This window comes from Ursus arctos, unplaced genomic scaffold (assembly GCF_023065955.2).
Source record: "Ursus arctos isolate Adak ecotype North America unplaced genomic scaffold, UrsArc2.0 scaffold_25, whole genome shotgun sequence".
NCBI lineage: Eukaryota > Metazoa > Chordata > Mammalia > Carnivora > Ursidae > Ursus > Ursus arctos.
This window is the reverse complement of record NW_026622930.1, coordinates 29,634,644-29,655,786: the sequence shown is the minus strand read 5'-3', so window position 1 is coordinate 29,655,786 and position 21,143 is coordinate 29,634,644. Positions and strand designations below refer to the sequence as shown.

At 47.5% G+C, this 21,143-nt stretch overlaps 1 protein-coding gene across 2 annotated transcripts in view; it reads right to left on the bottom strand.

Moving 5' to 3' along the window:
- MAP3K9 (mitogen-activated protein kinase kinase kinase 9) overlaps positions 1 to 20,385 on the bottom strand; it is a 75,989-nt gene extending 55,604 nt beyond the window's left edge. For both annotated transcript variants that reach the window (XM_026519628.4, XM_026519627.4), the window contains exons 1-2: positions 19,662 to 20,385; positions 12,378 to 12,791 (exon numbers count right to left, since the gene is read on the bottom strand). In XM_026519628.4, the coding sequence (XP_026375413.1) occupies positions 12,378 to 12,791; positions 19,662 to 20,064 (817 nt within the window). In that variant the 5' untranslated portion in view covers positions 20,065 to 20,385. The remainder of the gene's footprint in view (positions 1 to 12,377; positions 12,792 to 19,661) is intronic.
- Positions 20,386 to 21,143: the final 758 nt, after the last annotated feature.

Genomic DNA, 21,143 nt, shown 5'->3' with positions numbered 1-21,143 from the left:
CGCCTGGCTGGCTGTAACTCTTCATCTTGCGGTTGTTGAGTTCAAGCCCCATGTTGGGTGCAGAGATTACTTAAAAATAAAATCTTAAGGGCGCCTGGGTGGCTCAGTCGGTTAAGCGTCTGCCTTCGGCTCAGGTCATGATCCCAGGGTCCTGGGATCAAGCCCCGCATCTGGCTCCCTGCTTCTCCCTCTGGTCCTCACCCTGCTCCCACTCTCTCTCTCAAGTAAATAAATAAAATTTTTAAAAAATAATTAAAATAAAATAAAATCTTAAAAAAAAAAACACGACAATACTGTATTATAGTCTTGAAAACTGCTAAGAAGGGTAAATCTTAAATGTTCTCGCCACACCAAAAAATGGTAATTATGGGAGGTGACGGATGTGTTAACTAAGCCTGCCGTGGTAACCATTTCGCAATATATATGTATATCAAATCATCACATTGTATACCTCACACTTACACAATGTTACATGTCAATTATATCTCAGTACAGGTGGGGGGAGGGGTGGGGAGTCTTCATTGTTTTCTTTCTGAAAACTAAAACCCCTGGTACAACCTGAACACGGTCTCTTCCATATATAGAAGACCCAGTGAAGAAATGATTGAGTTTGTTTTTGTGGGCAGGAAAGATTCAGACGTGGCTGCTCAGCTGTGACCTCTGGGGCTATAAGCAAGGCATCCCTCATTCCTCTGATGGTGTGGAGATCCTGCTGTCGCCCACAATACTTGGGACCTAGCTGGAAAACGTGGCAGAGTACCAGGCCCCACTATCAGGGGCTGGGGGTGCCTGAAAGAAAGGACACTGTCACGAGACTCAGGCAGCCCAATAGCTTGACTTTAGGCAAATTACTCAACGTCTCGGGGTCACAGCTCTAAGGTTCCTTCAAGCTCTCATCTTATCTATAAACACAAAAGGGAGTTATGAATGACTGGAAACTGGAGACTATCACCGTTTCCCCCAACTACAATCTTTTTCTCCTCCTTCTTGGATTCTGAAGGTTACCAGAATGCAGAAACAAACAAAAATAAAATGTATCCAGATGGCCTGCACTCTCCGACTGACGTGGCAGGAGAAGATGAGCTACACAGACAGGAATAGGCAAATCGCGGAGAAAGACAAAGCAGTCGCATCTGCACTGTGCAATCTGGGATAACTTTTTCTTTTTTCAATAACACTTTTTCCTGTTACACTGCCTTATCAAGGCACATCAAGTTGCAACAGTCACAAGGATCTTCAGAGAAAGGTCTGAGTTACCAGATCAGTCAGTGCCAGGGCCCCACGGCCCCACTGGTATGGTTCAGGTCCCACGGTAGACAGATGGCAAGAGTCAGAGCCTCCGTAGCTGGCAAAACTCCAGAGGCAAACATTAGGCTTCCGACTACCTGAGGTCCAAGAACACCTTCCAGCTTGTTCAGTAGAGGAGTCTGAGTCCATCCAGAAGGGAGGAGGGGCAGAAAATGCAAGATTTCAGGGCACCTGGGTGGCTCAGTGGGTTAAGCTCAGGTTATGATCTCAGGGTCGTGAGATCAAGCCCTGTGTTGAGCTCCGTGCTGAGTGTGGAGCCTGCTTAAGATTCTCTCTCTCCCTCTGCCCCCACCCCCCCACTCCCTTTAAAAAAAAAAAGAAGAAGAACAAAAGAATAAGGCAAGATTTCACAGCAACAAGGAATTGTATGCCAAGTCCTATACTGTGTGTGATTCGTGGGAGAGGGGAGGTAGGGAGCAGGAGAAGATGGAAGAAAGAAAAACAACAGTCCTCTGTTGTCCAGAATTCTACTGGGATTCTTATGTTTTTACAGAAAAAAGATATCAAAGGAGACCAAAAAAACCTCCAAAAACTAAAAAAACCCAACCCCCCCCCACATCTTAATTTCATTTGCTTCTAAGAAGGAAATTTAGGGATTAGGATAGGAAACAGATCGACTTTCCTTTGTATTTCAATGTTGAACTATTCTTACCTGAAGGTATATATCCCATTTTGAATTTTAAGTATCTATAGTGCAATTGGAGAGAATGGGACTAAAACACTGAAAATTCAAGTACAAGACAATTTATACTCAAAAGTACAAGATCACAAATTGTGGATTTAAAGACTGAGGGAATAAACGCAGCCTCTGGACTTAACAATAATTACGATCAATACATGGAGCCCTTACCATGTGCCAGATGGTGCTAAGAGTTTCATTTAGATTATTTCACTGAATCCTCACCTCTACCCTATAAAATGAGATCCGTGGAATTATAATTATTCCCATTTAACATTAGCGAAAACGAAAGCACAAAGAGTTTATCGTTTGCGCAAGGTCCCAGCTAGCAAGTAACAGAGCCAAGACACAAACCACTTCTCACCCAGAGCTCACATGGGCTCATCTCCAATGAACGAGAGGGTTCACATCCTAAATGTGAGCTCTAAAGGAGAGTTTAGGCATTGTTTAGCTAATGTCGTGGGTTCGGGGGAGAGGTTATTAATGCATGGAAACAGGCGCAGTGCTGGAATCTATAAACGACCAAACCCACCATTTCCTGAGCACCTACTAAGTGCTGTGCCCACCAGATCTGAATAGCTACAGGCAATAAAGCCGCTGCACAGAGATGGAAATGGGGCAATCATGTTTCATGCTCCTGCCAAAAGAAGACCACAAAATTCAACATAAAATCTCTTTGGCCCACCCTGAATATTCCAGTCTTAGAAAAGACTGTGCAACAAAAATGCTAAGTTGGTTTGGGGAAGCCGGGAGGGGGAATGAAAAAGGCATTCCCTTTGACCTTGGCCGTAGACTGGTGCGGCGGGGAAAAGAGAAATATACTGCCTTCCTCCTGGGGCAAAAGCATTTTAATTATCAGCTGAGAGGCCAGCAGAGCCATAAAACTGGCCAGCTGTCCCATTCAATCAGGCCAAAGGCCATAACAAAACAAGGCAGCATTTCTCACGGGGCCAAGCACTGTGAGTTAACGCAGGTCCAGAGGGAGCGAGAGACACCGGCCTTTTCCACAAGAAGTCCAGACACAGTTGGAAGGGGCTGTGGGGTATCGATCCCCTTTTGTGGCTTCGGCTGAAATAAATCTGCCAGGGTCAGTGGGAATGGTAAAGCTACCCCCGGCCTACTTGGGAAAGGGAAGCTCAGGGCTGCCTAAAATCCTCATGCTACTTCAAAAAGGGAAACCCAGCTATATCCTGTGTCCACCTAAAATAACACGGAATAGAAAGACGTTTCTCCTTCTCCTTGGAAAGAGGAAAAAACGCGCAGCCCCATTAGTGAACGTGGCTCCCGTGTGACACGTGGCACGCGCTGCCGTATACCGTCTTCAAACAACACCGCTCTTCTGTATTGCCCACGTTTTACACACGAGGCTCCTGGAACCCCCAGAGGCTAGCCACTGCTCAGTGTCAGAGCTCAAGAAGTAGCTTTTCCAAGTCTCTCTGACTCCCAAGCTGGTGTTCCTTCCTTTAGACCACAGTGATTCCCAAAGCCGAGCTTAAGGGGAAATGCTTTCTTCTCAGATCAAAACCTCCAAGTTTCCTACAGAGAGCACAAATCCCAGGGATGAGCAATCCTCAGCTTCAATCTGTCTCATTTCTCGACCACACTGTCACGCTCCGGTGCCTCCACAGACACAGAGTCTCCCTGCAGCTCCGCTGGGGAGGGGGACAGAGGCACACAAACACCTACGTGGTCTCGAGTCCCACCTGAAAAAGACTTAGGTTGATTCAGAGCAGTGGGTGGGAAGGCAAGAGCAAAGCCCCAAGACACCAGGATGCCCCTCGCTCAGCCCCAAGGACAGAAGTGTCATTTGACTTACTGCGTCCTGCCTCCAGCCTCCAGGATGAAGGCTGCCTTTGGTTTATTATGAATCTCTCCCTCATGATTCATGTGACCGGAGCATCTTCTCTCCGCAAGGCCATCTGTCATGCCCTGGGCAGCAAACGGGGAGGGGTGCACCTGTGAGCTCCTGTCAACTGTTTTCTCCCTAAACCACTTGGAGAACATTCCCCTCATCAGGAGCTTTGGTCCTTGCAACCAGAAGCCAGAAAGCGGGGGACCTGGGCGCGTGCTGGCCTGACACACACACAGACCACATAGTCGCCACCTTTTCCCAAACGCACGCACACGCATAATGTCAGTCCTGGAAGGGACCTCAGAGACCATCTCATCCACACCTTTCATTTCGCCCACGAGGAATCTGAGGATCAGAGAGCACAAGGTGTGCCCAAGGCAACCCGGCCCGTCAGTGCCAAGGGTAGCACGTGGGCCAGTGTTCCTTCTACGCCAATTCTCCTCTTACCCAGATGCCCAATTTAAGAAGTTCTCTATAACGGTGTCGATTCATAACCTTCTCAGAGTCTTGGATTAGTCAAAGTAGCAACCCTGTCCCCCCAAATGAACCCACATTCTGCACTGACTCTAAGGGTTTCAAGGGCGCTATGTTAACAGCCCTTCCCTCATAAGAGGAACAAGGATAGCTCTACACGGAGCTGATGGGGAATGGAAGGGGATTCCAAGGTAAGGAGACGGGAGACCTGGAGAGGAAACGACATATTTTTCTTGCTGCAACAAGCCCAGTCGCATCATCACCTGTGTCTCACCTTCTCCATCCACAAGCAACCCTGAGCTACCTCCCAGGAATGAAGTAAGACATCAGGTTAGGAATTGAAATTTTCCAAGGGACAAGGAGGAAAGGACAGGCAGGCTCTGGTCTCCTTAGAGATCCGGAAGCACAAATTTTGACCCTGAGCAATGACAGGGCCATGGACCGGCTGCAAGGGGTAGACAACACCACTTAGTCGTTACCAGGTTTGCCTGGGGAGAGATGTGGGAAAGAGAAGACATCATAATTTGACCTTCAGGGCAACAGCAGCTCAAATCAGAGGAAATGAAGGGGAAGACACTAAGGAATCATCTGGAATCAGAGCCCACAAACCTTTAAAAGCCCTTCTTGCCCTGAACCTGCCCCCTCACTGAGGCTGTTTTCCCCAAGATAACCGCTCAGGGTCCAGAATATCTACCAAGATCCTTCATCTTCTGCTACAACTGCAGCACGGGCTTTATTAGGTGCCTAACTGTTGCCCGGGGCCCAGGCCACCTCCTACACCACTGAGCATGCTGCAGAGAAGCTCCCAGAGCCACCAACGATGACGGCAGGCACTCCAGAGCAAGCTTGGGGAAGGATGGCAAATTTCCCTCCTGGTCCTCCTCGGCGGCCCCTCGACCCCCAGCAGGCACAGGAAAGGACCCTGGGAATGTCAAGGGCATCACCTGCCTCCTGGGGGACCATGCTCTCACTGGCCATCGGAGTCTGCTGGTCTCCCTGCCTGGACCGTCCTGGCCCTGCCCACCCTCACCCCTCACTGCTTTGTCTCATTAACTCCCCTTCGTTAACTCCCCTTCGCTCCCTCAGGAAATTCTCAGGCCACGGCATGCACCACAGTCCTGACTTAGGTCTCTCCCTGTGACCCCCCAGGGAGCTCCTTCAGGGTAGGGCAGATGTCTGTTACTGCTTACTATTATATTCTCAACATCAAGCACTCAAATTAACACACAAAGGAGAACCATCTTGTGCTGGGGATGGCCATGCCCAACGGGAAAAGGGAAAAGCAAGGTTCCCAGGCAACGTGAAGAGAACTGGGAGCTGCAACTCGACCCCTGTGTCAGACCACCTGGCCTCACCAGTTTCAACTGTTTGCTTTATTTCAGCTTTTATTTATTTATGTCTTTTGACTTGCAGAACATGCCTCTGTGTTCATGCAAATTGCTAGCCCTCAACTGAACGGAATTCTCTGTTACACGCCTGGTGGCCGCCGGCTAACCTTAGGTATTGCCTCCTACAACTGAAATGATCCAATTCATTGATCACTTGTGTGCGTTTGCCAGGGAAAATCCTCAAAACACGTCCAACACCCTCCAACTCTGAAAGAAAGAACTTGTAGCAAACAAAGAACCACAAAGACCAGAAATGGAAAGGAAAATGGGGAGAGAGACCCAGCAGCACCTAAGCCAGGTACTGTCAAACGTATCTCATTTGGGGATGCCTTCATGAGACATAAAAAAGTCACTACACACCTCTTAAAAAGGACTAGGAATTGGGTTCTCTAACCAATACTTTGCTGCCTCCCAGATCCATCCTGGCAATGTTTTACAGTTTCTTTTATTCTCCTATAGGAAAAACTGCTGTTATGGCTACTCCTCATCCTTTTCTAGGCAAGTCCTTCCTGCCACATTGCTCGTGGCCAGGATCCCTGCACCCTACGCGCTTCTCCCATCCATTCATTCATTCCTGCACATCGGAATGTGCTCGACCTCAGTGTACAGGAAGAAGAACGCCAGCATCTGGAATCCAGTGGGTCACAGCATTCCGCAGCACACTCTCAGCCCGGAGAAATCCCCCCCAGGAAACACAGTGTCCAGTCCAGGTATAATGCAGGGCTTAGAATGTTACAGCCAGTCTGAGGTCAAGGGCGTGATGGAAGCTCTGTTTTCCTTCCACTTCCAAGAAAGGAAGGCTCCTGCTTCTTTATCTTGTGAACTCTTGAGAGAAGGCTGAGAAGTGCATAAAGCACAAGTGAGCACAGAAATTGAAGGGAGGGGTGCTACTCAGCCCATAGCTGTCAAGAGGAGCAGCCAATCGAACAGGGCCACAAAACCAGAAGGGAGCATGTGAGGGGCAGGACCGGGACTTCACAAGGTGGGAACACAGGGCGTGCGCTGAGGCTGGATGGAGCCGACTGGCCGCGGATGCAGGTGGCAGGGGGCGTGGCCTGCTCCCGCAGCAGACACACTGCCAGTGAGTTATTTGGGGCCCGCATCCCGGAAGGGTGCAGAGAAAAAAGAGGGCAGAGGCATTGCAGGTTGGTAACAAATACACTGTGAAAATACCACCCTCAGCACCCGAAACGTTGACAAACTGGGACATTAGGAAAGGGGCAAGGGCCTGGAGCTTATAAAGGGGATGAAACACACGTCCGCACAAGTCCAGGAGGATGCAGGACATCCTCCGACGAGAGAAGGGGAGGTTTGACACTTTGAGATCCCATAAGCAGACCAGTTCAAGGGGTACTTTATTCATTCATTTACGCATTCATTCATATCCCTGGAAGCTAAAGACACAAAATCTATTTGGAGGTCTAGGAACGCTCCTGAAATCATAGCCAACAAGCAGAGGAGGCCAGGGCATGCAGGGCCAGGGCAGCCCACGGCAGGCCAGCTGCGCTTTGTTCGATCTTCCAACAGCCCACGCCGGACGGAGCGCACGCTCACTGCTCCATCATTCCTCCCAAGCCCTACAGCTTCACCCCAACTGCTTCACAAATGTACTGACCCGACCGGAAGACATCTGAGCTTGCAACCGCTGGCCCAGCAGCTCTAGTCCCTTGTCTCCCTCATGTTCTCCCACATGCTGTCAGGTACTGTGTGTTTAGCACCAGGTGACTACGTAGCACTGACCACAGTGATGGGCTGTTGGGAGGGAGCAGTCGCGTTTGCACTGAGCACAGGAAAACAGGTAGGGTTTGGACAGGCAGAGAGCCGAGGCAAGAGCACCTCTGAAAGCCAGGTTATTCCCACAGTGAGGGTGAGGGTGCTGAGTGCCTTGTGGCTAGGAGGCACAGAGCACATTCCAGAGGAAAGAGGAAACCAGCCTGGCTTACGGGGGAAGTGCCTTCAGAAGAAGGAGATAAGGCAGTGAAGACCTCATGAGAAGTTTCAACTGACATCACACCAAAGAAGGGAGGTGTGGGGGCGCCTGGGTGGCTCAGGCGTTAAGCAGCTGCCTTCGGCTCGGGTCATGATCCTGGGGTCCTGGGATCGAGCCCCGCATCGGGCTCCCTGCTCAGTGGGAAGCCTGCTTCTCCCTCTCCCACTCCCCCTGCTTGTGTTCCCTCTCTCTCTGTGTCTCTGTCAATTAAATAAAATCTTAAAAAAAAAAAAAAAAGAAGGCAAATGTGGCAAGTCCCAACCAAATGCAGCTCACCACTCACCTCTGCTTTCCAGCTATGAAACTACGAGTCAATCAGACCTTAAGGAAACGTGGACGCTATGGCTCTGTGAGTAGGGTAATACTATTCCTAACCCTGTAAAACCAAAGCGCTACGGGCTACATAAAATAATGCCGTGAAACGCCCCAGCCGCCCACCAGCAGTGTGCCAGCAACGGTGCAGTGACTGAGAACACAAGCAGAGGGGTCAGACCTGGCCACAAAGTCTGTTCTTGGGACTGGCGGCGAGACCCTGGAGAAATGGCTGACCCCGTCTGAGCCTCAGTTTCCTCCTTTGTAAAATAAACACATTCATCGTCTCTACTCTGCGGGACTGCTATGAGAATGAAAAGAGAACCGACACATAAAGCTTCATGCTTAACCTTAAAGAGGGCACTCCATAAGCATCAACTGTATTATTATTATTATTATTATTATTATTATTACTATTATTATTATTGTTATACAAGGGTTCGGTTTAGTTAATGACGTATATCTAAGTAGTGGAATCCTGTGCAACCTTTAAATATCTTGTGGTGGAAGAATATTTATTTACGTAACATGTCACAATATGCGGACAAGTCGGGGGCACGAAAGCATGCTACAAGCAACACGGTTATTGGGATTTCCCGTGCACAATTCCGAGTAAAAACAAATATCCGTAAGTGCAAAAACTGGAGAAACACACAGCTTTTACCTCTCTGTTCTTCTGTGTTTTCTAAGAGGAAGAAAGAAGTTGTTTAATAATAGGGAAAAAAGTAATAACACAACCCTCACTTTGGGCAAGGCTTTTCATTTTCCAAAGCTTTTTCATATGACCTTGTTTTCACACTAATTTAACTTTTAACAACCGCTATTGAACTGTTATTCTGCCAAATGCCTTTAAGCCAAAATCCTGAAATCCATCTACGTAACCTTCCAACGGCCAATCTTTCCACTAAAAGACCATCTTTCCTTGACACCTTTGCTGACGATCAAGTGGCCAGTTTTTCCCAATTGAGGGAGCAGAGACACGAATCCATTATTAGAGCCAGGGCTTTCTGCAAGTAGTTTTAAGAAGTGATGTCTGAGTCAATGATGCAATGTGGTAAAGTACTAGAAGCCATTAGCTAAATCAGGGGTCTGGGCCACACGTCCCAAGGCCTGGCTAACCTTGTTTGGCTGTATGATGCTAAACATCCAAAATAAACAGTTCTTCCCAACGCATGTCCCACGTTAGGATTCCATGGGAAGACTGCCAGCTGCTTCCCCCACCAGCCCTGCTCTCACTGCCACCCAGATTAAAGTCCTGCATCTCCCAGCCTCCCCTGCGCCAGCCATGGCTATATGATTACATTCTGGCCAATTAATGCAAGCAGATGTGTTTCTGCTGGACTTCTGGGAGGACCACGGGAGCCAGCTCAGCTCCAGGAGTACCTTTTTCTGTGCTTCTGCTTTTCCTCCTCCTTTGGGCCTGTTACTTGGACCAAATAACTGGCATTTTCGCAGCCATCTCAGACCATAAGGCAAGCCTGAGGATGCAAGCCATGTACTGGGACGGAGTGAAAAACAGGAGCCTGGATCCCTGAGGACACTGGGATGTCCCTAACCCCTGCAGACTTCTTTTCAAAGACGAATGAACACACACGTTGTTTTAGCCGCTGTTATTCTGGTTTTTAGGTTATGTGCTGTCAAACCTAAACTTACTGAGGATTATATATCAACATACGATGCTGCAGACATTCCACTGCCAGTTAACCGCAGTGACTTTTTAAAGTAGGTGACCAGGATAGTAAAGCATTGTAATTAATCACCTTTCCACGGAGCCTTTTGCAACAGTTAGATGTCTGTCACCAACTACTTTCTTTTTTCCACAAAGACAGCCCACATATATACATCTCTTCTCCCTAGTGGACCTAAGTCAACCAACACATACGATTCCTAGAGTTCTCCCCTCACATGGCAGCGACCAAAATCCAACTCTCTAGAACCCTTAATAACAACCAAGAGAGGGACACATGGGTGGCTCAGCTGGCTGGGCGTCTGCCTTCGGCTCAGGTCGTGATCCCAGGGTCCTGAGATCGAGCCCCACAACGGGCTCCCTGCTCAGCGGGGAGCCTGCTTCTCCCTCTTCTCCCCACTCATGCTCGCTCTCTCTCTCTCTCAAATAAATAAAATCTTAAACAGACAAAAACCCCTAGAGACACAAGCCAGCATCCTCAAGTCTGCAAAACACAGAGAAATTGTGACTCTCCAACGGGCGGGTAAAAACTAGCATAACATTTCCAAAATGATTTTTTAAGTCATGCACACAGAGCACTGGAGTAAAAACAACAGTGACATCAAGACTCATACTGGATTCACACAATCCCAGGCAAACAGCCACCACAGACCAATGTCAAGGAGCTACCCCAACACCCCTGTGAGATTTACAGCAGGCATCAATATCAGCACCAACCACACAGCCCAATGGACTCCGCACATTCCCGGGCATCGGCAACCCTGATGAGGTCAAGGGTCAGACTATACCACGTGTAAGTCCAACCCGGCCACAGCACAGTACACCAGAGCCCACTAAAGACAAAGAAAGAACAGGGTTTTTTCTCCCCAGTGACAGAATGACACTGAGGTCTCTTGCCACCTCTTGCAAACGGCAGAACTTTGGCAAGCTAACTTTTCCTTCACAAGAGCCTGGACCTTCAAACGCAAATCTCACAGAACATAAAACCTGGTGGTTACAGCTTGAAATTACACCCAAATTTGAAACTTCCTGGAGGAAATGGTTGACTTTTACAATTCCATCATTCTAGCCCAAGTTTTTCAAAGGACTCAATACGTACGATTAAAGCACTCTGCTTATGTCTTCCAGCATAAGGATATAAGAAAAAATAAAGGTCAGCTTATCCGCCACATTTTCTACCAACACATCTGCTTATTCTTACCCCATCATCCAAAGCAATGTCTAGGCAGAAATGTGAAAAGGGTCACCAAAAGTTTTAATTTCATGTGTTTAAAGAACAGAATCTGAGAGGAGGGATGAGAATAATCATGTTTTATTTTACGGAACTTAAATCCTTCATATGCATTATATATAATGTTCCATGCTCTTACAACGATGAATTTTTCTATTATTAAGGGAGAAGAGGGCTGAGGTAGAAGAGAGAAGGGTAAGAAAGGCTATTTTAAAGTAAATTGGAAAATCTATTTGTGTGTGGGTATGTCTATATGTATAATTATAGGTGTATATATATTTATATAAACATATTTACTTTAAAAATGTCTGGGAGGATATGCCAAATGTAAGTTATACTCCCTGAAGGAAAACATTATTGGTTACTTTCTCTTTTTTATCTACACTGCTTAATTTTTGTACAACAAAAACATCTACTACTTAAATAACTTTAAAATGTATTTTTAAACGTAAACATTCACAGTAGTATCGATGGAAAAATAAACCACATCTGGAACAGCTCAGAACAAAACAAAGTCTGAAGGATTTCTGGGCTCAATGCCGAAGGAAACAGAGAGTGAAGTTCCTGGGACCCACACCACTCCCCCAAACCTTAACACCTGCCTCTCCACACAGGATGCTCAAAGTGATTTTAAGCATATCCTATTTAACAAATGTTATCCTCTCCACCACACAGTTCAGGCAAAAGAGAGCACAAATTACCACACAAAAGAGGCACAGTCCCAGTGCCTGCAGATTCCAAGGGAAGAGACTGGTTTCCACCAAATCACCATGTAATTATGTACTTGCTTTACAATCCAGTTTATGGATTCCGGATGTTTAATAAACAGTTACTTCTCAGTTCCCTGCTATTAAACACTAAGTAGTTACAACAATTAATTAATAAGACCCGTAGGCTATCAGGAGTCTATAATACTACCAGCCAGGTCACGCTCTCCCAGTGGACACCGTCACCTGAATCGGCCCCAGAGCTTAAACAGCATGCCTATTCTTCCTTACAGTCCCTTCTCTGGGGGGTACCTCAAGTTGGGGTGGTCAGGTAGAATGTAAATAGGCGTTATAGTTACCTGTTGTTTCACCAAAGAGGGAAACCCCTTTTGTAATTACAGACACACTTCCCTAAAGTGGAAAAATATATCTATTTATCTATGTATCTCTCTCTCTATCTGTATGTGGATATATATTGCACAGCATAGCAGAATTATACACCACCAACCTTGCCTGCTAATATGAGCTCAGAATTATTCCAAACCCCTGAGGTGCCTCATTCTTCTCTTTCTAAACCAAATTTTCCTGGCACTCATTCCGCCCCTACATCTCAACTCAAGGATGGAAATGGTTTTAAGCAAGGAGTTTCAATGCCCATTGAGATTCCTTTAGGAATCCACTCCCACCAAAGCCATGGACTGAGTATAAAAGTACTCTTGAGCCCTCCAGCCCCACCTCGTCATACTCACTGTTACTGGACTTAAGGTCGCGGTGGATGATGGGGACAATTGCCTCATCGTGTAAGTAGTTCATCCCTCTGGCAATCTGCACAGCCCAGTTCACCAGGATGTCTGGGGGAATCCTTTTCCCAGATAACACTCTATTCAAAGGCCCTCCACGTGCAAACTCCATGACCAAGCAGAGGTTGGGTTCCTTCAGACACACACCCCTAAGGGCAATGATGTTGGGGTGCTTCAGCATGGCGAAGAGCTTGGCCTCCTGGCGAACATTCTCTATAGTCTGGCTGATGTCCTCATCAGGGTCATGGCGAGCTGCTTTCACGGCAACCTCATCCCCTATCCAGAAAGCACGATAGACCTTCCCAAAGCCCCCGATGCCAATAATCTCTTCCAGGGTTAGCTCTGCAAAATCAATCTCTAACACTGAGAAAGAGAAGAAAAAAAGAAGTCAAAAACATTCTGAAAACACCACTGAATCACCCATTTACCAATGGGTAAACATAGCAAGTTATCTGTTCACTTGGCTTTTTTGTCTTCCCACTGTAAGGTAAGCTCCATCGAGGCAAGAAATGTGGCTACCCTATTTTCTGTTGCATTATTCTTAATGACCAGCACATGTGGGCATTCAATAAATATTCATGTAATAATTTCTACTTGGAACATCATGCGGAATGTCAAACCATGACAAACCATTTTAACTAAAGGGAACAGAGGGAGATCATTTTTGGGAGACTTATTCATTTTACTGTGTCCTAGATGGTGAGAAGCATACAATCCAACGACAAGACAGACACACAACAACCAAACCACAGTGCGAACAGAGCCTTCGTAGCTCTATGATCAGATTAGGAAAACCACCAACTCCCACTGCAGGACAAGATTAAGAGGGTGAGTGGGAAGGGATTCTCAGGGAAGGCAACACTGGGAATGAGTGGGAGGGAGAGTGCCTGGCTGGCTCAGTCAGTAGAGTGCGCAACTTTGGATTTCGGGGTTGTGAGTTTCAGTTCCATGTTGGGCGTAGAGATTACTTAAAAATAAAATCTAAAAAAAAAAAAAAAGAAAGAAAAAGAAAGAATGAGTGGGACGGATCTCATCAGGCAGCAAAGATCAGGACGGAGAAGGACAATCCAGGCAAAGGGAAGGTCATGAGCAAGAACATGAGGTATAAGAATATATGGCATATCAAGAATTTCAAGGAGTCTGGCTGGTGTGGCTGGATTATATGTGTTAGGATAGGAGATGAGGCTCAGGGTCTTGTTGGGGTCAGCTAGGCTGTGAAATGGTTTTAAAGTCATTCTGAGAGGCTTGAACTTCACACTGTGAATGATAGGACTCAATGCATTTTTAAGTAGGGGAGTGTTACTAGACTGTGATTTAGAAAGGACATCAATTCTGGCAGCCATGGGGATATAACCTGGAGGACAGGGAGCCTACTCCAAAAGGAACCAGTAAGGAGGCCACTGAAGTAACCCAGGCACCCAAGCACAGGGTCTGAATATCAGCAGCAGGCGAGACGGAGAGTGTGGAGTAAATTGGGAAGATATTTTCAAAACGTGATTCTACCAGGACCTGGTGACTAAGATGTGCAGGAGAGGAGCCTCCCAGGGGACATGTCACTCCAGAAGTCACCTGCTCCACAGCTCTATCCCTGATGTCCCCAAGTACCACACCCAACCACTCATCTCCTTTCCAATGCAGAGTATGAACTGAGGGTACCTGGTGATACCTTCGGGCTGCTTGGAAAGACTTCCATGGATAGATCATAACAGCGACCAGTGATTACAAATCTTGGGCTAGATAAGGTGTTGCTACAGAAGTAAAGTGCTATTTCATGTTTCTCTCATGAAAACCCTGTGCTCTGTCTTCTCAGTCTCTTTGTCTTCACGTGGCTGACTCATACTCAACCCTCAGGTCTCAGCTTAAACAAAATCTCCTAGAGGAACTTTTCCGAAACCCCGCCTAAATGAGGTCAGGCCCCCATCAAACGCGTCCATAACAGTCTCTGTTTGGCAAGACCCAACAAGGTTTAATTACTTGTTCAGTGCCTGCTGTCCTGCTAGATTGTGAGATCCACAAGGGCAGATTCTGTCTGCTTTATTCTCCACTGTACTCACCCTGCTGAACATTCAGCAGGTAAGCGACAGAGTAAAATTGGAGGTGGGGGGGTGGGGGGGTCCATCTCAGTAGGAAATAAACCAAACTCAAATCTGAAAAATTTTTTAAAAATGCATTGGACCTCCTGAAACAGAGAGAACATAGTCAGTTTGTTTAAAAAAAACAAAACAACAACAACAACCAAAAAAAACCTAAGAAAACAAAGATCTATTTCTGAACTTTTGCCAAGACCGAAAGAGGAACTGCCCACTGCTGGCTGTTCCCATCCTTCCTCAGCCAGCTCCAGGATGCCTCCAACCTCCACTCGCATGCCGGTGGTGCTCAAAACTCTATTCTTGCTTAATTAGAGTATTCATCCTATCTAGGGCTAATATTTGTTTGTATTTTACAATGCAACAGGCAGTTTGCACAAAAGAATACAAAAAGACATACAATAAGTATAGCCCATCTTGACCCCCAAAATTGCAATTTCAAGCTTTCACCTCACCTGGCACTCCTCATAAAGAATAAATGTTACAGCTGGCCCTGCACACTAACAATCGACGTCCACTCTAAAATCCTCTAGCATATCTTGTAGTACAGAGGCCAGAAAGCGAAGAACTACATTTCCCAGACTCCCTGATGGCTACAGGTCTGCTTCTGCCAGTTAGATGTATGAGATATGGAAGGCAGAAGTGAGATGGACACCATCTTCTTACCATTTCTCCTGGCAAGCATGGCTGTGAAGTGGGATTTTTCTGCATGTCAGTGTCTAATCACTAACTCTGGGCAGATGTAGAAAGGAATGCTGCAAGGCCAAGTGGCTGCCTAATCTCTGGACAACAACTACAAAAGGGTGTTCTTGAAATCGACAGCTTCAATGTCAACTCCTGATTCTGTACGTTCCCAATTAGGGAACAGTAGCTTGCTGGGTGGGTCAGGTCTGCAATGTTCTGGGAGTTGTTCCCATAGGTCCAGCTAAGAGCCCCTTCTCCCTGCCCATCCAACAATTCTGTAAGCACCCAATTTCCTGGGCTAAATCACTTTCTGCTTAAAATATCTTAAGTGTTCCTGGGTCCTAAAATGAACCCTGATTACTAATTCTTGTCTTATCTTGTCTATATGAATGAGAAAAACAACGTGTATATTAAGGAGAGATAAGAAACCCTCTTGGAGAAATACGTAAATTATGTTATGAGTCTCCTTGGTCATAGAGGGAAAGAACATTCACTTTTTCTAACAGCTTTTACACTAATGAAAAGATATCTATCTCTTTAACAAGTCTGCATTCACACATCTTATTTCCTCAACTGAATATATGAATTTTCCTTAAGGGAATTAACTGTTGTATTTTTCTCTTATATCCTTCCTCCTTTCCTCTGGTCTGAAGCATAGTTGTGAACACATAGGATGTGTTAAATATTTATTTAAATGTATAAGGATTTAAAAGAAGTGATTCTGAACCTGGGTGCTGAAGGGACAGCTCCTCAGATGGCATTTCAGAAGAGACGGAAAACCTCTGTGGGGAAGGGAGAGCAATAGTCTCTCTCTGGGTAGAACAGAAACACTCAGGTACATGCTAACTAGTTAAGGAAATATTATGACCAACCTTCAAGAAAAGTATAGAACACAGCTTGCAAGCAGATAGAAGACAGAAGAGTGGGGACTGGGGGGAGGGTACTTTCTTTTCCCTTCCCTGTGAAGAAGTCGCTTTGGGTAGGACCTAGACCTTCAGCTGCAGCTGAGAGAATGTGGGGCTCTCCTTTCCCACAGTCAAGACCTGGTTTTAAGTAAGAATCAGGTCAAGTCAGAATCAGCACATTTTTCAGTTTCTATGGATGGATATTTCCAGGAATATCAGGAACAAAACCTTATTTCTTTCATTTTTGTCATCAAGATGTTTTTCTCTCTCAACTGCATTCTTGAAAACTAAACATACAGGCACATTCTGGTAGGTTTGGGGCAAGTGAATGATACATACCTCACTCATTTAAAAATCCCAAGTACCCCTGAAAATACACCCTTATATTTCTAGTGGATGCAAGAAAAAAATGTAAATTAGTAAAAATCTTAATTAATGCCCTGCTTGAAAACAGACACAATTCTCCTGTAAGAGAAACTTTTTTTTTTAATACCTAGGACTATATATGTCCCAAGATGATAAATTTGGAACTGTATATTTTTCCTCTTTCACTAAAAAAAAAAGATGAGTGAGCTCCTAGGTTATTCATATTTGTCAGCACCATGGAGAGCTAAACTTTCATATCTACATTGGAGGGGATAAAGGCACTATATAAATATTAGATGATTTCTAAATATCTATTATTTTTTTTTATTTGTCACAAGATTTGGTAATTTCCCCCTCTTCTGTTCTGAGTAAAGTTTGAAACAAAATTTTCAATTTGAAAAGCAATATTTAAAACTGAAAGTGGGGGCGCCTGGGTGGCACAGTCGTTAAGCGTCTGCCTTCGGCTCAGGGCGTGATCCTGGCGTTATGGGATCGAGCCCCACGTCAGGCTCCTCCACTATGAGCCTGCTTCTTCCTCTCCCACTCCCCCTGCTTGTGTTCCCTCTCTCGCTGGCTGTCTCTATCTCTGTCAAATAAATAAATAAAATCTTTAAAAAAAAAAAAGATAAAAAGATAAAACTAAAAGTGAACATTCTTACTTAACTGTCTGCTATTCGTAATCTAACGTCACAATTCATGCCCCAGAAGAGAAGTTCAAAAGGGTAACTGAGGAAAAGCTGTCAGTGGCTCAATTTCATTACAAGTTTTTGGAAACAAGGTTGTCAATTACTTTATTTTCTGAGTGACACTAACTAAAATGGTGGATGCAGGACACCCATCAGAGCACCTGTTAGCAATTTCCCACGTCATCTTTATCAAAGCATTGTACCAACATGGTGTATTTATATCACCAATCTCCCTCAGGTGTGACTTATAAGCAACTCCTTATCTTATCATTTCTTTATCTCCTGGTACTTTTTTTAAGTTTTATTTATTTAAGTAATCTCTACACCCTACGCAGGTCTTGAACACATGACCCCCAGCTCAAGAGTTGCATGCTCCACCAACTCAACCAGCTAAGCACCCCTACCTCCTGGCATTTAATACGGTATCTATCCTTTGCTAGGCACTCTAATTAGTTTTTGAATAGAATTAAATTTTCTGAATTATCAAGAATTAATTCCATTCAAGTTCAGAACTCCTGATGAGACTAAATAAAATAACTTACCAGGGCCTTCAAATGTCATGTTCTTCAAGTCAATTCTTTCAATAAGCACAAAGTACTTCCTACTTTCTTATCATCTGAGTTCTAGATACAGAAATCTAGTCTATCTAAGGTAACTTTTGTCACAATAAAGATAAAGTCCTGGGCACCCAAGGAAGAAGGAGCTGCTGACGTAGCACGCTGTGGCCACGGCTGGTGTTCTGCAGATGAGTTTTTCCAGCCCAAGTCACATTCACTCCTGACTGCTCTGACACCTGGGGGCACAGAGATGGAAGAAACGGGGTTCCTGCTCAGGAGCCTCACACAGCCCTCCCACTCTGACATTAGCTGTACAAAAGAAAATCACAAAACATCCCCCATAAAGAACCTCGAACCTTTGATTTATGTATAAAGAATTGCACTAATATGCCAGACGATTCTTCCAGTATCTCTTCCGGTATGTGACCGAGCTCCTCTTCAGCACTATTTCAGACACTACGCTAGGACCCTTAGCCTTCACCTTCCCAGTACTAGAGCCAAAAAGATTTAACACCCAGAAACCATTTAAAATCATTTGTTGCCTCCAGGCATTATAAAGATCAAAATGTAGAAACAGGAAGTTTTACACTGTATGAGAGGGAGAGAGAAAGGGAGCTAAGGATGTGAATGTCAATTTGATGGTCAAAACACCAATAAAGAAGGAGAATAGAAAAATAAGGAAGAGGTTATGATTTTCATATTAGGTGATGGTACTTAAAGAAAACATCTTAAATAAAGTAACGCAAATGTTCAGGTGAAAATGAGTTACAGGACTGAAAGATAAATGTTATAAACGAAATTCAGAAACTAAATGCCTAACGTTGGCCCTTGGTAACGATTTTTTTAAATTAACTAAAATGCAAAGTATACAAAATATGGAGTAAACAATAATAAATATGTATTAACAATATCTTGTAGCAGGGAAGAAATTATGGAGATCCTCAAATATAGAACAATGTAAACTACACAAGAAGATATTTACATTTTCTAAAACCACCTAGCAGAACTAAGGGATTCCAATGGCAATTTAAGTCCTTTGAAAAAAACAAAGGAAATTTCATTGCAGGGTGTGGAACAGGGGGCTCCTGGGAAATTGGTGAAAACCAGGACACGGGGAAGAAAGGCCCTGGGAGGGACCCGTGGGCATGGTCCCCTTGAGATTTGGCAAATACCAAATATAGGCAAGGATCTAGGGTGAGAAGAAAGGAAAAAATGTATTATCCGAACAGCCTGGGTGTCAAGAGACTGGGATTTAGTCACTGTACCCTGTGTTCCTGATCTCTCATGGGGAAAGGACATACTTTTCCCTCTCCAATCATTTCTCCACCCGTCATCACCTGCTTCTTCACACACTCGCACCCTTCTCAGCACATCATTCAGTGAGACTCCTAAAGGTACAACTTCTGAGATACAAGATTGCGATCCAAAAAATCAACACGACATTTCAAAGGCACTTCAGCCTTGAGTTCGCACAGGCTTCCGGGACTTGAGAGCCAGCCCAGCCAGCCCTGCGGGAGACACCCCCTTCTGCTTCAAAGTAAATGCCTTGAAGGGGCGGGGACAGGCGGTAGAAGAGGTCAGGAAGGTCCCTGATTTGGGAACTAAGGTTATGACAGAAACTACCAGCTGGCCTGAAATCCTTCCAGATTTGGGAAAGCCGGGAGTGCGAAATGGGGAGATTCTCATGCTGGGGCTTCAGGATGTGGAAGGCAGAAGCCGTGGCTGAGGTGGTCAGATGAAGGTTAAGAAGCCCAAGCGCCTGAGGTTCTGGGCAAGGCCTGCAGCGTCTCTATCGTACCCATCGCACCCACCAGAGCAGCCCCTGCAACCCGAGCGCGCGCACACACACCCACCCCCAGGTCAACCATTCCCCACGCGCTCTGCGACCACCCCCTAGGCCTCCAGCCCCCCTTCCCCGCCAGGCTCCGCGGCCCCGCCTTCGCCTTACACTGAATGGGCGGGTAGCAACTGGGGTCCTCGCCGCCGTGCTGGCAACGACTGGAGAAGGCGCTGCGCGGGGTCACGTAGTTGCTGGGGAAGATGCCCACCCGCTGGTGCAGCTGCCCGGTCCACCAGCCCTCGTCGCCGGACACCTGCGAGTCCTTGGACAGCACCTCCACCACGTCGCCCAGCCGCAGGGTCAGCTCGTCCTCGCCCGCCGCCTCGTACTCGAACACGGCCGTCCAGTAGGGCAGTGGTGCATCGGAACCCAGCTCCCCCGGGGCCGCCGCCGCCGCCTCCTCCTCCTCTTCCTCTTCCTCCTCGGCCCCAGCCCCAGCTCCATCCTCCCCCGGCGGGGCGGCAGCGGCGGCGCTCGCCAGGCAGCCGAGAAGCGCTCTGGAGGGCTCCATGGAACGGCCGATCCATAGGGTGCGGGGCTGCCGCCGCCCGCAGGAGCCGCCGCCGCCTATTGTTCATGCGGCTCCGCAGAGCTGGGGGGACCCCCCTCCCCCGACGGCGGCCGCAGGTAGGGCCCGGGCTGGCGGGGCGGGTAGAGCCGGCTCGCTGGGGCTGGCGCGGCGCGGCGCGGCGACAAGTGCGCCTAGAGGGAGTGCTCACCGCGACATGGGGGCGCGGTGGAGCCCCCGCCTTCGTGCTCGCCCCCCGGGGGCGGCCTGGCCACCTCCGCCGCGGGTACCTGCTCGCGCAGCCGGTGCCCGCCGCCGCGCGCCGGCCGCCGCTCCCCTCTCCGCGCCGCGCCCCGCCCCCAGCGCCGCCCGCACGCCCGGGACCACCTGACGCGGGCCTGGCTCCGCCCCAGCCCTGCGGACCCGAAGGGGCGGGGATTCCCGGCACCGGGCCCACCCCCTCCACGCCAACCCGCCCTCCCATTGGTCGCTGCCGACTGTCCGCATGTTCCTCGCGCCGCGGCTGGGGCCGCCCCGCCAGCCACCGACCCGCCCCTCTCCACCCCCTGCGCCTACGTGTCTCGCCCCGGGGCCCGCCCCCTTTTGCGGGCTCTCATTTTCAACCCCAGGTCGACCCATTTCTGTCTCCCATTGGCCCGCGGCAGCTCCAGCCATTGGTCCGTGGTACCTGTCCATTTCCTGCGAGAGTTCAACACCTCCTGGCAGGAGGAGGATGCGGCCTCATTGGGTGCATGAGCAGGGATGGGTGGATCCTCAAAGGTAAGGCCGAACCTCCATTCAGGCAGAAGAGGCTGGAGGAGGCCGCGCCCTTTGTTTGCTGTGGTAGGGCAGGGGCCCCGTTGAGCAGCACCTGTGCTCTTGATCCTGAAGTGAGCTTTTCAGAGTGAGCAGAGGAAAAGCGAGCTGGGTTGTACCTCCCCCGCCAGAGCCCTTTCTTCTCCAGCTCCCTCTTACAGTTGGATTCTTCCCGCTCTTGGGTGTGCCTCTGCCCCAGTCCAACCAGGTGGATCAGCTTCCGCTCCCGGCCCCACTCCCACCTACGAAACCTTTCATCTCCATAA